General features: G+C 44.1%; 1 protein-coding gene across 2 annotated transcripts in view; it reads left to right on the top strand.

Annotated features, from left to right (window-relative positions):
• Positions 1 to 15,621, top strand: part of LOC112257388 (rab GTPase-activating protein 1) — a 182,092-nt gene that overhangs the window by 55,330 nt on the left and 111,141 nt on the right. For both annotated transcript variants that reach the window (XM_042326559.1, XM_042326558.1), the window contains 2 exons: positions 4,131 to 4,224; positions 11,404 to 11,554. In XM_042326559.1, coding sequence (XP_042182493.1) covers positions 4,131 to 4,224; positions 11,404 to 11,554 — 245 coding nt within the window. The remainder of the gene's footprint in view (positions 1 to 4,130; positions 4,225 to 11,403; positions 11,555 to 15,621) is intronic.

Genomic DNA, 15,621 nt, shown 5'->3' with positions numbered 1-15,621 from the left:
AGACACATATCCCGAAAGCATGATGGTGTACTTACTACGTGCATATGCTAAAAGAAAGGAACGAGGTGGGTAGCTAACTAAGTGTAACATTGTAGCAAAGTATTTATAAACTAAAAATCAGATCTCTTAAAAGTTTTGTTCATTTTTGTAATATTATCTATACAAAAGGCCATAATTGATTTTGGCCCAGTAGGCCCGGCATATTCCCACTTTCAAGGAGCTTTCCGTTTTGATGTGGTTGTTTTGCCTAAAAACCTTTAGGCCTACCTATAGAAGTATTTTTAAACAACTCTGCATCTCTGCCCAGCCTGGCAAGCGTGGCTCTGCAAGTGTGGAGAGGGTATTCTCTACTGCTGGTCTGCTCTCCAGGCACCATCGCAGGAGCCTGAAGCCACAGACTCTGGACAAACTTGTTTCTAAAAAAGAATGCAAAGGCACTCAGTGTCTGTCCCCAAATAGACACTGAGCCTAATCAGGCATTTCTCATTTAATTTGTACTTAATTATAAGTAAGTCACAGGCTATATGTGCAATTGATTGACTGGTGATTTAATACAACTAAATGTTGTTTAATTGCTGAGTGCTCTATGTCCCTACCAGCCTTGTGTCTCACTCACGAATGCTTCACAATGTATTTCTTTGTAGGCTATAGCCTTGAAATAATTGATATAATATAGCCTAAATTATTAATTGTAGTTTCTTCTTAGGCTCCCTGTCTGGCTCCTAACCTATTTAGAGTGTTTACATGCTGTTTAATATGACATGTAGCCTATTTAAATTAGTGCATTTCTTACATTCCCCTTTTCATGTTTATTAAAATACTTTATATTCAAATCATACTGTTTGGTTTCAATAGTTCAAAACTAAATGGTAGGTCCAGGTAGTCAGAACAATAGATGGGTGTTGGTTAAATTGTGATATTAACAAATCGAGCGAATTCAGAGTGGCAGTTTTTCTTCTTGGAAGCGTAGAGCGGTTTTTAGCAGGAAGCACTAGTGACTCGGACAATAAAGAAGTGGTCAGATGACGCAGATGCTCAGCTTCAGGACTGTTTTGCTAGCACAGACTGGAATATGTTCCGGGATTCCTCCAATGGTATTGAGGAGTACATCACATCGGTCACTGGGTTCATCAATAAGTGCATCGATGACATCGTCCCCACAGTGACTGTACGTACGTACCCCACCAGAAACCATGGGTTACAGGCAACATCCGCACTGAGCTAAAGGGTAGAGCTGCCACCTTCAAGGAGCAGGACTCTAACCCGAACGCTTATAAGAAATCCCGCTACGCCTTCAGACGAACCATCAAACAGACAAAGCACCAATAAAGGACTAAGATTGAATCATACTACACCGGCTCCGACGCATATCGGATGTGGAAGGGCCTGCAAACTATTACAGAGTACAAAGGGAAGCACAGCCGCGAGCTGCCCAGTGACACAAGCCTACCAGACGAGCTAAATCACTTCTATGCTCGCTTCAAGGCAAGCAACACTGAGGCATGCATGAGAGCATAAGCTGTTCCGAACGACTGTGTGAGAACGCTCTCCGTAGCCGACGTGAGTAAGACCTTTAAACAGGTCAATATTCCGAAGGCCGCTGGGCCAGACGGATTACCAGGACGTGTGCTCCGGGCAGGTGCTGACCAACTGGCAGGTGTCTTCACTGACATTTTCAACCTCTCCCTGATTGAGTCTGTAATACCAACATGTTTCAAGCAGACCACCATAGTCCCTGTGCCCAAGAACACTAGGTAACCTGCCTAAATGACTACAGACCCATAGCACTCACGTCCGTAGCCATGAAGTATGTTGAAAGACTGGTCATAGGCTGGTCATGTCTCACATTAACACCATTATCCCTGAAACCCTAGACCCACTCCAATTGGCATACAGCTTAAACAGATCCACATATGATGCAATCTCTATTGCACTCCACATTGCCCTTTCCCACCTGGACAAAAGGAACACCTACGTGAGAATGCTATTAATTGACTACAGTTCAGCATTCAACACCATAGTGCCCTCAAAGCTGATCACTAAGCTAAGGATGCTGAGACCAAATACCTCCCTCTGCAACTAGATCCTGGACTTTCTCACGGGCCGCCCCGAGGTGGTAAGGGTAGGTAGCAACACATCTGCCACGCTGATTCTCAACACTGGAGCCCCTTAGGGGTGTGTACTTCGTCCCCTCCTGTACTCCCTGTTCACCCATGACTGCATGGGCAGGCACGACTCCAACACCATCATTAAGTTTGCAGACGATATAACAGTGGTAGGCCTGATCACTGACAACGATGAGACAGCCTATAGGAAGGAGGTCAGAGACCTGGCCGGGTGGTGCCAGAATAACAACCTATCCCTCAACATAATCAAGACAAAGGAGATGATTGTGGACTATAGGAAAAGGAGGACCGAGTGCGTTCCCATTCTCATTGACGGGGCTGTAGTGGAGCAGGTTGAGAGCTTCAAGTTCCTTGGTGTCCACATCAACAACAAACTAGACTATGCATTGTACCCCGCCAACCCCTCTTTTACGCTGCTGCTACTCTCCGTTTATCATCTATGCATAGTCACTTTAACTAATCCTACATGTACTTATTACCTCAAATATCCCGACTAACTGGTGCATCCGCACATTGACTCTGTACCGGTATCACCTGTATATAGCCTCACTACTGTTATTTTTTACTGTTTAAAAAAAATCTTTACTTATCTATTGTTCACCTAATACCTATTTTCATACTTAAAAATTGTACTGTTGGTTAAGGGGCTTATAAGCATTTCACTGTAAGGTACCTGTTGTATTCGGCGCACGTGACAAATAATCTTTGATTTAATGTGAAGCGCAGAGATCGCTCCATGAGTGATCGGGATTTCTGACCGCTCAAGTCTGCTTGCATACTCTGAATTGGGTGGTAGTCTCTCCCTGTCTGTCTGGGGATTGGCTGGTAGTCTCTCCCTGTCTATCTGGGGATTGGCTGGTAGTCTCTCCATGTCTGTCTGGGGATTGGCTGGTAAGGAGGTAAGGCAATAAATAGGCCATAGTGGCGAAGTAATTACAATTTAGCAATTAACACTGGTGAGATATACCTGCTGGAGAGCGTGCTATGGGTGGGTGTTGCTATGGTGACCAGGGAGCTGAGATAAGGCAGAGCTTTACCTAGCAAAGACTTACAGATGACCTGGAGCCAGTGGGTTTGGTGACGAATATGTAGCGAGGACCAGCCAATGAGAGCATACAGGTCGCAGTGGTGGGTGGTATATGGGGCTTTGGTGACAAAACGGATGGCACTGTGATAGACTGCATCCAATTTGCTGAGTAGAGTTTTGGAGGCTATTTTGTAAATGGCATCACCGAAGTCAAGGATCGGTAGGAGAGTCAGTTTTACAAGGGTATGTTTGGCAACGTGAGTGAAGGAGGCTTTGTTGCGAAATAGGAAGCCGATTCTAGATTTGATTTTGGATTGGAGATGCTTAATGAGTCTGGAAGGAGAGTTTACAGCCTGGCCAGACACCTAGGTATTTATAGTTGTCCACATATTCTAAGTCAGAACCGTCCAGAGTAGTGATGCTAGTTGGGCGGGCGGGTGCGGGCAGCGTTGAAGAGCATGCATTTCGTTTTACTAGCGTTTAAGAGCATTTGGAGGTCACGGAAGGAGTGTTGTGTAGCATCGAAGCTCGTTTGGAGGTTTGTTAAGACCGTGTCCAAAGAAGGGCGAGATTTATACAGAATGGTATCGTCTGTGTAGAGATGGAGCATCGAATCACTCGCAGGAAGAGCGACATTGATATATGCAGAGAAAAGAGTCGGCCCTAGAATTGAGCCCTGTGGCACTATTCTCTCTCTGCATGACTGTTTGTGTGCTTATTTGTCTAGTAAGTCACTACATACAGCATGTTTTTTTACTCTAATCCACGCTCAGCTGTGTTGATATGTCAACCCTTTGTCTCTGCCTGCGTCCCAAATGGCACCCTATTCCCTACATAGTGCACTACGTTTGACTATTGGTTGATGGTAGTAGGGTACCACTTGGGACTCTCTCAGTTTTCATCTCTGGAGCAGAGCATAAAGATACATTTATTTCGCAAGATGGACAATAAAGTTGTATTAAATTATATTTTGTCAGACAATGACGAGCCGTTGCTGAGTGGCTCAGGAGACGTGTCAAAAGAGTGTGCTGAGAAGATCCTGGAGACCTGGGGAGACCTGCTGTCCAAATGGTGAGTGACTGACATCTCTGTGGATGTCATACCTTGTCTTCATGTAAATCATAGCACCACCCACTGGGCACCAACTGGTTGAATCAATGTTTCCATTTCAACATGAAGAATTAAATGTGATGTCTGTCGAGTCAATGTAAAAAACCTGATTGGATTTGCAAAAACTGTCACAGGCTGTCACGAGAAGGATTGATTTGGTGGTCTTTTTAATGTTCCTGTCAATCGGTCAGCAGAGGCATGGCATGGTTCCCTATTCAACCAAGATGACGTAGCAGTTCAGACGTCTTTGTCTTCATCTTGTCGTGTCCCATATCCTTTGTATTTATTTTGTATATATTTTTTAAATATTTTAACCTGTTTCAACATGCTTTCCTGCAACCCGCCTCACCCAATGTAGTATGGATCTGCTATTTTCTATACTTTAGAACCAGAACCTCCAACAGAAGCTAGCCAGCGGTCATCAGCTAACCTTAGCCTGGTCAACTCCTGCCAGTCTGCACAGCGCGTTTCAACCCAGAGTTTACCGGACTGCTCTTTCTCCATCTCCAGTTCCCTACCGCAAGCTCTGAACCTTTTCACCTGGATCATTGTAGCTAGCTAGCTGCTATCCGAGTAGCTACCCCCCGTGGCTAACATCTCTGTCCCGAACCAAGCACCAGTGAGCCTGGAACTAGCCTCATGCTAGGCCCAGCCCCCGGCTAGCTTAAGAGGTTCATCAGCCACTCCTTGGGCTGCAATACATATTTTGCCAATTGACCCCTTATACTGCCGACATGGAGCCCCGCCGATTCCACCACGACTGGTCTACCGACGTAATCTGCCCGAGGGGTGTCAACAGGCTACTCCGTCGCGACATCCCCTGAAGGCCCATCCACTAGCCTGCTAGCCGCGGTCCGCTAGCTGTCTAGAACACATCGGACTGCTAGCTGAAGAGGACCATCAGCCAATTTATTGGGCTACAATACCTATTTTGCCAATTTGCCTGGACCCTTTTTACTGCCTACACGGAGCCCTGCCAATCCAACATGACTGGTCTGCCGAAGTAACCGTCCGACGGCGCTACAACAAAGTTTCTTCCATCGCGCCGTCCCCCCTAAGGCCCTTCTGCTAGCCCCGGTCCGCTAGCTGTCTGAATCGCCATGTCTCCAGCTCGCCTAGCCTCCCACTGGTCCCTATGATCACTCGGCTACGCATGCCTCTCCCTACTGTCAATGTGTCTTGTCCATTGCTGTTTTGGTTAGTGATTATTGTCTTATTTCACTGTAGAGCCTCCAGCCCTGCTCAATATGACTTAGCTAGCCCTTTTTGTTTCACCTCCCACACATGCGGTGACCTCACCTGGTCTAAATGATGTCTCCAGAGACAAAACCGCTCTCATCATCATGCAATGCCTAGGTTTACCTCCACTGTATTCACATCCTACCTTACCCTTGTCTTTACATTATGCCTTGACTATATTCTTCCGCGCCCAGAAACCTGTTCCTTTTACTCTCTGTTCCAAACGCACTAGACGACCAGTCCTTATAGCCTTTAGCCTTTAGCCATACCCTTATCCTACTCCTCTTCTGTTCCTCTGGTGATGTAGAGGTTAATGCAGGCCCTGCAGCGCCTAGCTCCACTCCCATTCCCCAAGTGCTCTCATTTGTTGATTTCTGTAACCGTAAAAGCCTTGGTTTCATGCATGTTAACATTAGAAGCCTCCTCCCTAAGTTTGTTTTACTCACTGCTTTAGCACACTCTGCTAACCCGGATGTCCTAGCCGTGTCTGAATCCTGGCTTAGGAAGGCCACCAAAAATCCTGAAATTTCCATCCCTAACTATAACATTTTCCGACGAGATAGAACTGCTAAAGGAGGTGGAGTTGCAATCTACTTCAGAGACAGCCTGCAGAGTTCTGTCATACTATCCAGGTCTGTGCCCAAACAATTCGAGCTTGTACTTCTAAATATCCACCTTTCCAGAAACAAGTCTCTCACTGTTGCCGCTTGTTATAGACCACCCCCAGCCCCCATGCCCCCAGCCATGCCCTGGACACCATATGTGAATTGATTGCCCCACATCTATCTTCAGAGCTCGTTACTGTTAGGTCACCTAAACTGGGACATACTTAACACCCCCGCCGTCCTACAATCTAAGCTAGATACCCTCAATCTCACACAAATTATCAATGAACCTACCAGGTATAACCCCAAATCTCTAAACATGGGCACCCTCCTAGATATCATCCTGACCAACCTGCCCTCTAAATACACCTCTGCTCTCTTCAGCCAGGATCTCAAATCAAATCACATTTTATTTGTCACATACACATGGTTAGCAGATGTTAATGCGAGTAGCGAAATGCTTGTGCTTCTAGTTCCGACAATGCAGTAATAACCAACGAGTAATCTAACCCAACAATTCCACAACTACTACCTTATACACACAAGTGTAAAGGGATAAATAATATGTACATAAAGATATATGAATGAGTGATGGTACAGAATGGCATAGGCAAGATACAGTAGATGGTATAGAGTACAGTATATACATATGAGATGACTAATGTAGGGTATATAAACATAAAGTGGCATCTCAGTGATCATTGCCTGCGTCCGTAATGGGTCTGCGGTCAAATGACCACCCCTCATCACTGTCAAACGCTCCCTAAAACACTTCAGCGAAGTGGCCCGGGTATCCTGGAACGATATTGACCTCACTCCGTCAGCAGAGGATGCCTGGTTATTCTTTAAAAGTTCCTTCCTCACCATTTTTTAAATAAGCATGCCCCATTCAAAAAATGTAGAACCAGGAACAGATATAGCCCTTGGTTCACTCCAGACCTGACTGCCCTTGACCAGCACAAAACATCCTGTGGTGTACTGCATTAGCATCGAACAGCCCCCGTGATATACAACTTTTCAAGGAAGTTAGGAACCAATATACACAGGCAGTTAGGAAAGCTAAAGCTAGCTTTTTCAAACAGAAAAACTCTAACTCAAAAAAGTTCTGGAAAACTGTAAAGTCCATGGAGAAAAAGAGCACCTCCTCCCAGCTGCCCACTACACTGAGGCTAGGAAACACTGTCACCACCGATAAATCCACTATAATTGAGAATTTCAATAAGCATTTTTCTACAGCTGGCCATGCTTTCCACTTGGCTACCCCTACCCCGGTCAACAGCCCTGCACCCCCCACAGCAACTTGCCCAAACCTCCCCCATTTCGCCTTCACCCAAATCCAGATAGCTGATGTCCTGAAAGAGCTGCAAAATCGGGACCCCTACAAATCAGCTGGGCTTGACAACCTGGACTCTGTCAATTACCACACTCTTATCGGCAGACTCAACAGCCGTGGTTTCTCAAACGACTGCCTCGCCGGGTTCACCAATTACTTCTCAGACAGAGTTCAGTGTGGAAGTCTCTATTGGGGGTGCCACAGGGTTCAATTCTCGGGCCAACTCTTTTCTCTGTATACATCAATGCTCTCGCAACTCTTGTTGCTGTTGATTCTCTGATCCACCTCTATGCAGACGACACCATTCTGTATACTTCTGGCCCTTCTTTGGACACTATGTTAACTAACCTCCAGACGAGCTTGCCTAACAACTCTCCTTCCGTGGCCTCCAACTGCTCTTATATGCAAGTAAAACTAAATGCATGCTCTTCAACTGATCGCTGCCGGCACCTGCCCACCCATCCAGCATCATTACTCTGGACGGTTCTGACGTAGAATATGTGGACAATTTCAAATACCTAGGTGTCTGGTTAGACTGTAAACTCTCCTTCCAGAATCACATTAAGCATCTCCAATCCAAAATCAAATCTAGAATCGGATTCCTATTTCGCAACAAAGCATCCTTCACTCATGTTGCCAAGCATATCCTCGTAAAACTGACTATCCTGCCAATCCTTGACTTTGGCGATGTCATTTACAAAATAGCCTCCAACACTCTACTCAGCAAGTTGGATGCAGTCTATCACAGTGCCATCCGTTTTGTCACCAATGCCCCATATTCTACCCACCATTGCGACCTGTATGTTCTCGTTGGTTGGCCCTCACTTCATATTCGTCACCAAACCCACTGGCTCCAGGTCATCTGTAAATCTTTGCTAGGTAAAGCTCCGTCTTATCTCAGCTCACTGGTCAACATAGCAACACCCACCCGTAGCACACGCTCCAGCAGGTATATTTCACTGGTCACCCCCAAAGCCTATTCCTCAATTGGCCGCCTTTCATTCCAGTTCTCTGCTGCCAATGACTGGAACGAATTGAAAAAAAATCACTGAAGCTGGAGACTCATATCTCCCTCACTAACTTTAAGCATCAGCTGTCAGAGTAGCTCACAAATCACTGCATCTGTACATAGCCCATCTGTAAATAGCCCATCCAACTACCGCATCCCCATATTGTTATTTGCTCCTTTGCACCCCAGTATCTCTACTTGCACATTCATCTTCTGCACATCTATCACTCCAGTGTTTAATTGCTAAATTGTAATTAATTCACCACTACGGCCTATGTATTGCCTTACTTCCCTAATCTTACCTCATTTGTACACACTGTATAAAGATTTTTTCCCCCTATTGTCTTATTGACTGTACGTTTGTTTACTCCATGTGTAACTATGTGTTGTTGTTTTGCTTTATCTTGGCCAGGTCACAGTTGTAAATGGGAACTTGTTCTCAACTGGCTTACCTGGTTAAATAAAGGTGAAATATATATATTTTTAAATAGATAGTGGGAGGCATGTCAGAGAGAGATGAAGGAACGTACTGCTGAGCAGCACAGTGTTAGAGTGGCCCTCTAGCAGAGTTATGACCTAAATCACACAACAGGAGTCTTTCAATAATGTACCATTTACCAGATTCTTCTTCTTGCAGGTTCTTTGACTGAACATTTTAGTGGGAAATGCACATTTATCTATGGTATGAAAAGAAAACTAACACTAGTTACTGCTTGTAAAATATATACGCTTATCCTTCATACAGGGTTCGTTCATCATGAAAATCCTGGAAAAGTCATGGAATTTTAAAGTGGTGTTTTTCTGGGCCTGTAAAAAAAAAAAAAGTTTTGGAAAAAGTAATGGAATTATTTTAATAATTTCTGTTAATGTAATATATTTAGGCACAGTTTTATGTTATCAATCAAATAAAAATCAACATATCAGCCAGAATCGGAATAATACTTTAGCGCATCTGTGTTTGTGCGTCTCTCCTTGGGCCATTGCTCAAGGAGAGAGACCGTTCATTCACTGCAGCAGCAGGTTGGTCTAGCCTATAAAATATGTAGAGAACAGATTAACAGGTAGCCAATTCAAAAAATATATCGTACCCCCTAGTTAACTGTTTTCTCTATCATTAGCATGCTTTCATGTTTTCGTTATGTTCCCAAAAACGTTCCACCGACACTTGCGAATAAGGCCATACAAAGTTGATTACTTTTTTTGAACGATTCGTATTATTCATTTAAACTATTATTTTTGCCAAAACTATAACGATTCACTTTCCTTCAACCCAGACTTCAGAGAGGGAGGGGATGGGAGGGGAGGGAAGAGGGAGGGAGCACATATAGCCACTAGGTGCATAAAAGGTGCTTTTTTTTGCCTCCCAAATACTTTAACACTGTTTTTAGGCTTTGCTATTAACGTGTTTCTTGAGAATGGCTGTGCTGACTGAAATAAAACAACTATGTTTAGGAAATTTGCTTTCCTTCTAACTTGCAAAGAATGATAAATAAATTGCGTAATTCAAATGGGACTGTGATGTGACTCGATGCAGGGCTCTCGTTGTCAGTGGGAGCCATTTTGTATTGCCAACCCGCTGAGCACCAGGGCTGGTTTCACTTACATCACACTGAAAGTACGCCCTTTCTTGTTTCAACTGTTTTATCTGAGCAGAAAAGAAATGCCACGTTGCATTGCGTAACCAACCAAGTAACTCGGGATAAATAAATACATGAAAAGTGGGGGAAAAGTTAACGATTCATCTGGAATGTTCTTCGCTCTCCCAGGGGCATGTGGTGTGGTGTGGTGTGGAACCTGATCATATGTGCTTCTTGGCATTGTGACTAGTACCTTCCTCCCCCGCCAGCTGCCCAGGGTTCTGGGAAGAACTGAGGGGAGACTCTCTCTCTGTGTCTGTTCTGATCAGAGATAACCCTTTCTCTCTTCTTCTCTCTCTTGCTCTCTCTCCTTCTCTCTCTTGCTCGCTATCCTCTCTCTCTCTCTCTCTCTCTTCTACCCCTTCTCTCTCCCTCCTCCCTTGATCTCCAGGCCCCACATCACACCTGTTAGATAAGACTCCATCCTCCTGTTCCTCTCCTCTGCCCCTTTAGATATGCCAACTACATTCTCATGATCCCCTTCCTCCTGATCAGCCCAGCTGGATTTAGTACATAACCGAGACATATACATTCACTGAGAACCTGGGTCTGTATGTACGGCGTAGTCTGTCGTATGAGACGAATGGGATATACTGTAGATATATCGTCTGTCATATGAGACTAATGGGATATACTGCAGATATATCGTCTGTCGTATGAGACTAATGGGATATACTGCAGATATATCGTCTGTCGTATGAGACTAATGGGATATACTGCAGATATATCGTCTGTCATATGAGACTAATTGGATATACTGCAGATATATCGTCTGTCATATGAGACTAATGGGATATACTGCAGCTATATCGTCTGTCATATGAGACTAATTGGATATACTGCAGATATATCGTCTGTCGTATGAGACTAATGGGATATACTGCAGATATATCGTCTGTCGTATCAGACTAATGGGCTATACTGTAGATATATCACCTGAGCTTTGCAGTGCAACAGCATATAGTGCCTCCTGGAAGGCCGCCATTGTTTTCCCATGACAGCCCTTAATCTATTCAGTGGTCCCTCCTCCCGGTGTAAATCAGAGCTGATAAGAGAATTAATGGCCTGCTGACCTGGAACGGTGATATATGACTTGTTTCTGACATGGCTGGATATCTTTCACCTCCATTGATTACATTAAATCAGATTAAATCATACCATCATTATTCAGTTGGCATCAGGGATGTAGTGTTTGGTATACGCAGTGCTGTTTACACTCCTTGTCATCTGTGTACGCCACCAATTAAGTTGGATTTGATAGCATTAGTGTTTACATAATGGTTGGTTACATCATGGCTTCCCTCCCTCTGTCCCCAGGCATCTGAACCTGTCTGTGCGTCCCAAGCAGCTCCCGGCTTTGGTGCGTAGCGGGGTCCCAGAGGCCCTCAGAGGAGAGGTATGGCAGCTCCTGGCTGGTTGCCATAACAACGACCACCAAGTGGAGGAGTACCGCACCCTCATCACTAAGGTAGGCCTGACCCTTGAACCTTCATGGAAATAAATGTATTTCCTGTTACCAAGTCATTTACGTTTTCAATGCCTTTAGTTTTCCATGTGGACCAATTTATCTGTAAATTCTGAAAAGTTATCCAAGGATTGATGCGTCTCCGCTTGGCACTCCGTATTAAGGAGATAGATTGGGGGTAAGGCCCTGCGATAGACTAGCGTCCTGTCCAGGGTGTGTACAGCAAGCAGCCTCACGCTACAGAAACAGGAGATGGGGCTCCTGCCCTATGAGCAGTTCTGACTCGTACAAGCTAATGCTCGTACCAGGTTACTTACTATCCAAGGAGATTGTGGAGAGTGAATTGTTTCAGCTTTTATTTATTTCATCACATTCCCAGTGGGTCGGAAGTTTACATACACTCAATTAGTATTTGGTAGCATTGCCTTTAAATTGATTAACTTGGGTCAAATGTTTCAGGTAGCCTTCCACAAGCTTCCCACAATAACTTGGGGGAATTTTAGCCCATTCCTCCTGACAGAGCTGGTGTAACTGAGTCAGGTTTGTAGGCCTCCTTGCTCGCACAGGCTTTTTCAGTTCTGCCCACACATTTTCTATAGGATTGAGGTCAGTGCTTTGTGATGGCCACTCCAATACCTTGACTTTGTTGTCCTTAAGCCATTTTGCCACAACTTTGGAAGTATGCTTGAGGTCATTGTCCATTTGGAAGACCCTGTTTGCGACCTAACTTTCTCACTCATGTCTTGATGTTGCTTCAATATATCCACATAATTTTCTTTTCTCATGATGCCATCTATTTTGTGAAGTGCACCAGTCCCTCCTGCAGCAAAGCACCCCCAGAACATGATGCTGCCACCCCCGTGCTTCACAGTTGGGATGGTGTTCTTCGGCTTGCAAGCCTCCCCCTTTTTCCTCCAAACATAACGATGGTCATTATGGCCAAATAGTTATATTTTTGTTTCATCAGACCAGAGGATATTTCTCCAAAAAGAAGGATCTTTGTCCCCATGTGCAGTTGCAAACCGTAGTCTGGCTTTTATGGCGGTTTTGGAGCAGTGGCTTCTTCCTTGCTGAGAGGCCGTTCAGGTTATGTCGATATAGGACTCGTTTTACTGTAGATATAGATACTTTTGTACCTGTTTCCTCCAGCATCTTCACAAGGTCCTTTGCTGCTATTCTGGGATTGATTTGCATTTTTTTCATCTCCAGGAGACAGAATGCGTCTCCTTCCTGAGCGGTATGACGAATGCGTGGTCCCATGGTGTTTATACTTGCATACTATTTGTACAGATCAACGTGGTACCTTCAGGAGTTTGGAAATTGCTCCCAAAGATGAAACATACTTGTGGAGGTCTACAACATTTTTTCTCAGGTCTTGGCTGATTTCTTTTGATTTTCCCATGATGTCAAGCAAAGAGGCACTGAGTTTGAAGGTAGGCCTTGAAATTCATCCACAGGTTCACCTCCAATTGACTCAAATTATGTCAATTAGCCTATCAGAAGCTTCTAAAGCCATGACATCATTTTCTGGAATTTTCCAAGCTGCTTAATTAAAGGCACAGTCAACACACTATATGTAAACTTCTGACCCACTGGAATTGTGCATAAGTTTTCAGACCCTTTACTCTGTACTTTGTTGAAGCACCTTTGGCAGCAATTACAGCCTCGAGTTTTCTTGGGTATGATGCTACAAACTTGGCACACCTGTATTTGGGGAGTTTCTCCCATTCTTCTCTGCAGTTCTTCTCAAGCTCTTTCTGTTTGGATGGGGAGCATTGCTGCACAGCTATTTCAGGCTACAGATGCAAGTGCTACGGGGCGATAGTCATTTAAGCAGTTTACCTTGGTGTTATTGGGTAGGGGGGCTATGGTTGTCTGGTATTTCAATTGGTATTACAGACCAGGTCAGGGATATGTTGAAAATGTTAGTGAAGAACTTGAAGCTCTCGACCCCGCTCCACTACAGCCGCACCTTTAGTTCACGATCAGCTCCTTTGTCTTGTTGAGGTTAAGTGACAGGTTGTTGTCCTGTCACCACACTGACAGGTCTCTTGACCTCCTCCCTATAGGCTGCCTCATCATCGTCAGCGCATATTCTGAGTACACATCCTGGTATTCCATCTGGCCTCACGGCTTTGCGAATGTTAACCTGTTTAAAGGTCTTACTTCATCACCTACGGAGAGCGAGATCACACAGTTGTCCGGAACAGCTGGTGCTCTCATGCATGGTTCAGTGTTGTTTGCCTTGAAGCGAGCATAAATGGCATTTAGCTTGTCTGGTAGGTTTGCATCGCTGGGTAGCTCGCGGCTGGGTTTACCTTTGTAATCTGTGATAGTTTGCAAGCCCTGTCACATCTGTTCCAGTTTCGTTGGAAGCCACAGTGGGATTTCTTATAAGCATCTGGATTAATGTCTCGCTCCTTGAAAGCTTTATCTCTAGCATTTAGTTCATTGTGGACGTTGTCTGTAGTCCATGGCTTCTGGTTGGGGTATGTACGGTCACTGTAGGAACAACGTCATAGATGCACTTGTAAATGAAGCTTGTGACTTGTATGCATTTCTGTGTGTGGAGTAAAAGTGATCTAGAGTTTTGTTGCCTCCTAGTTGCACAGGTGACATGCTGGTAAAAAATTAGGTAAAACGGATTTGAATTTCCTTGCATTAAAATCACCGGCCATGAGAAACGCTGCCTCTGTATGTGCATTTTCTTGTTTGCTTATGGCTCAATACATATTTTATTTTTTATTTAATTTAACCTTCATTTAACTAGGCAAGTCAGTTAACAAATTCTTATTTACCTTGACAGCCTACCTCCCCCTTGTTGAGTGTGGTCATCGGTTTAGGGTGGTAAATAGACAGCTACAAAAAATATAGATGAAAACTCGGTAACTTGGTAAATGGTAATGTACTCGAATAAGAAAGTGGGTTGTATTAAAACAATGGGTCAATGTTTTGACCTCTCTAATCGAACTAAATTTTATTATTATATTTAGTGGAAATAATAAACAGATTTTGTTTTACAAGATTGTAGGACCAGCTCTTAATCATCTAAGTCATGTGACTCTATCACTAGCTTGATAGCTTAATATTCATCTATGTAATATTGGCGGAATATAGATTTTGAACAGTGATAATGTTGTTGCTGATGCTTGATTGGTTGTCATTGCTCCCTTCCTGTCACCTGTGTGTTGTTCCACTTGGTTGTTCAGCAATGCACTCGTTTGCGATGGGGTCTTGGCCGAGTTACTGTAAAGTCCTTTTGTGATTGCTGATGTAAAAAAGTTTTTTTTTTTGCCGCACATTAATTTGATTGAATGATTGATGGATTGATTGATTGAATGCCAGTTAGCCATAGAGATGATCTGCCATTTTGTGGCCTTGCATTGCACACACAGGCAGATGAAGGAATCTGAGGTAAAAACCTCTCTCTTAAGTCATCAAAGTGGAAGATGAAGGTTCATTTACGTACAATATCTCTCTCTGTGACAATCTCAAAATCTTAACAGCCATTTAAAGTCATTATGTCCTTCTTTCCCCCTAATTCGTCAATGTCCTATTTCTTCTTAATATCATTTCTATGTTATGTGACTGCTGGTCTGCCCCTCGTTAGGAGTTTTCACTAAGGTGGTGCTTGGCTGCGGTGTGCTGCAAGTTCTTTACTCACACTGTGGTAGGAGGTTGTGAGCTAAGTACCAGAGTCGTGTGTGTGTGTGTGTGTGTGTGTGTGTGTGTGTGTGTGTGTGTGTGTGTGTCGTAGAAGTGATGGATGGTAATGCTAAAACGTTTGTCAACTCTCCTCACATTTAACATTCTGTCCTCCTATATCAAAGTGTCAACGTTTTCTTTCCACTGAGAGGATGACTGAACATTCAAGTTTAAAGTTGACCTTGACCAATGACTATGGCTCTTCTAAGGACATGACAGCATTATACACAAACATTAAGTAGTAGACTGAACCTCTATGTTATCACCATAGCAGACACCTCAGAATATAACATAACAGCTAGACAACTAATGGCGGGTGGACACAACACAACTTTCAAAATCCTAACATCGCTGAGCCTCTCACA

The sequence above is a fragment of the Oncorhynchus tshawytscha genome, linkage group LG09 (assembly GCF_018296145.1).
Source record: "Oncorhynchus tshawytscha isolate Ot180627B linkage group LG09, Otsh_v2.0, whole genome shotgun sequence".
Classification (NCBI taxonomy): domain Eukaryota; kingdom Metazoa; phylum Chordata; class Actinopteri; order Salmoniformes; family Salmonidae; genus Oncorhynchus; species Oncorhynchus tshawytscha.
The sequence above is the reverse complement of the archived record's forward strand: the minus strand, read 5'-3'. Positions and strand labels throughout refer to the sequence as shown.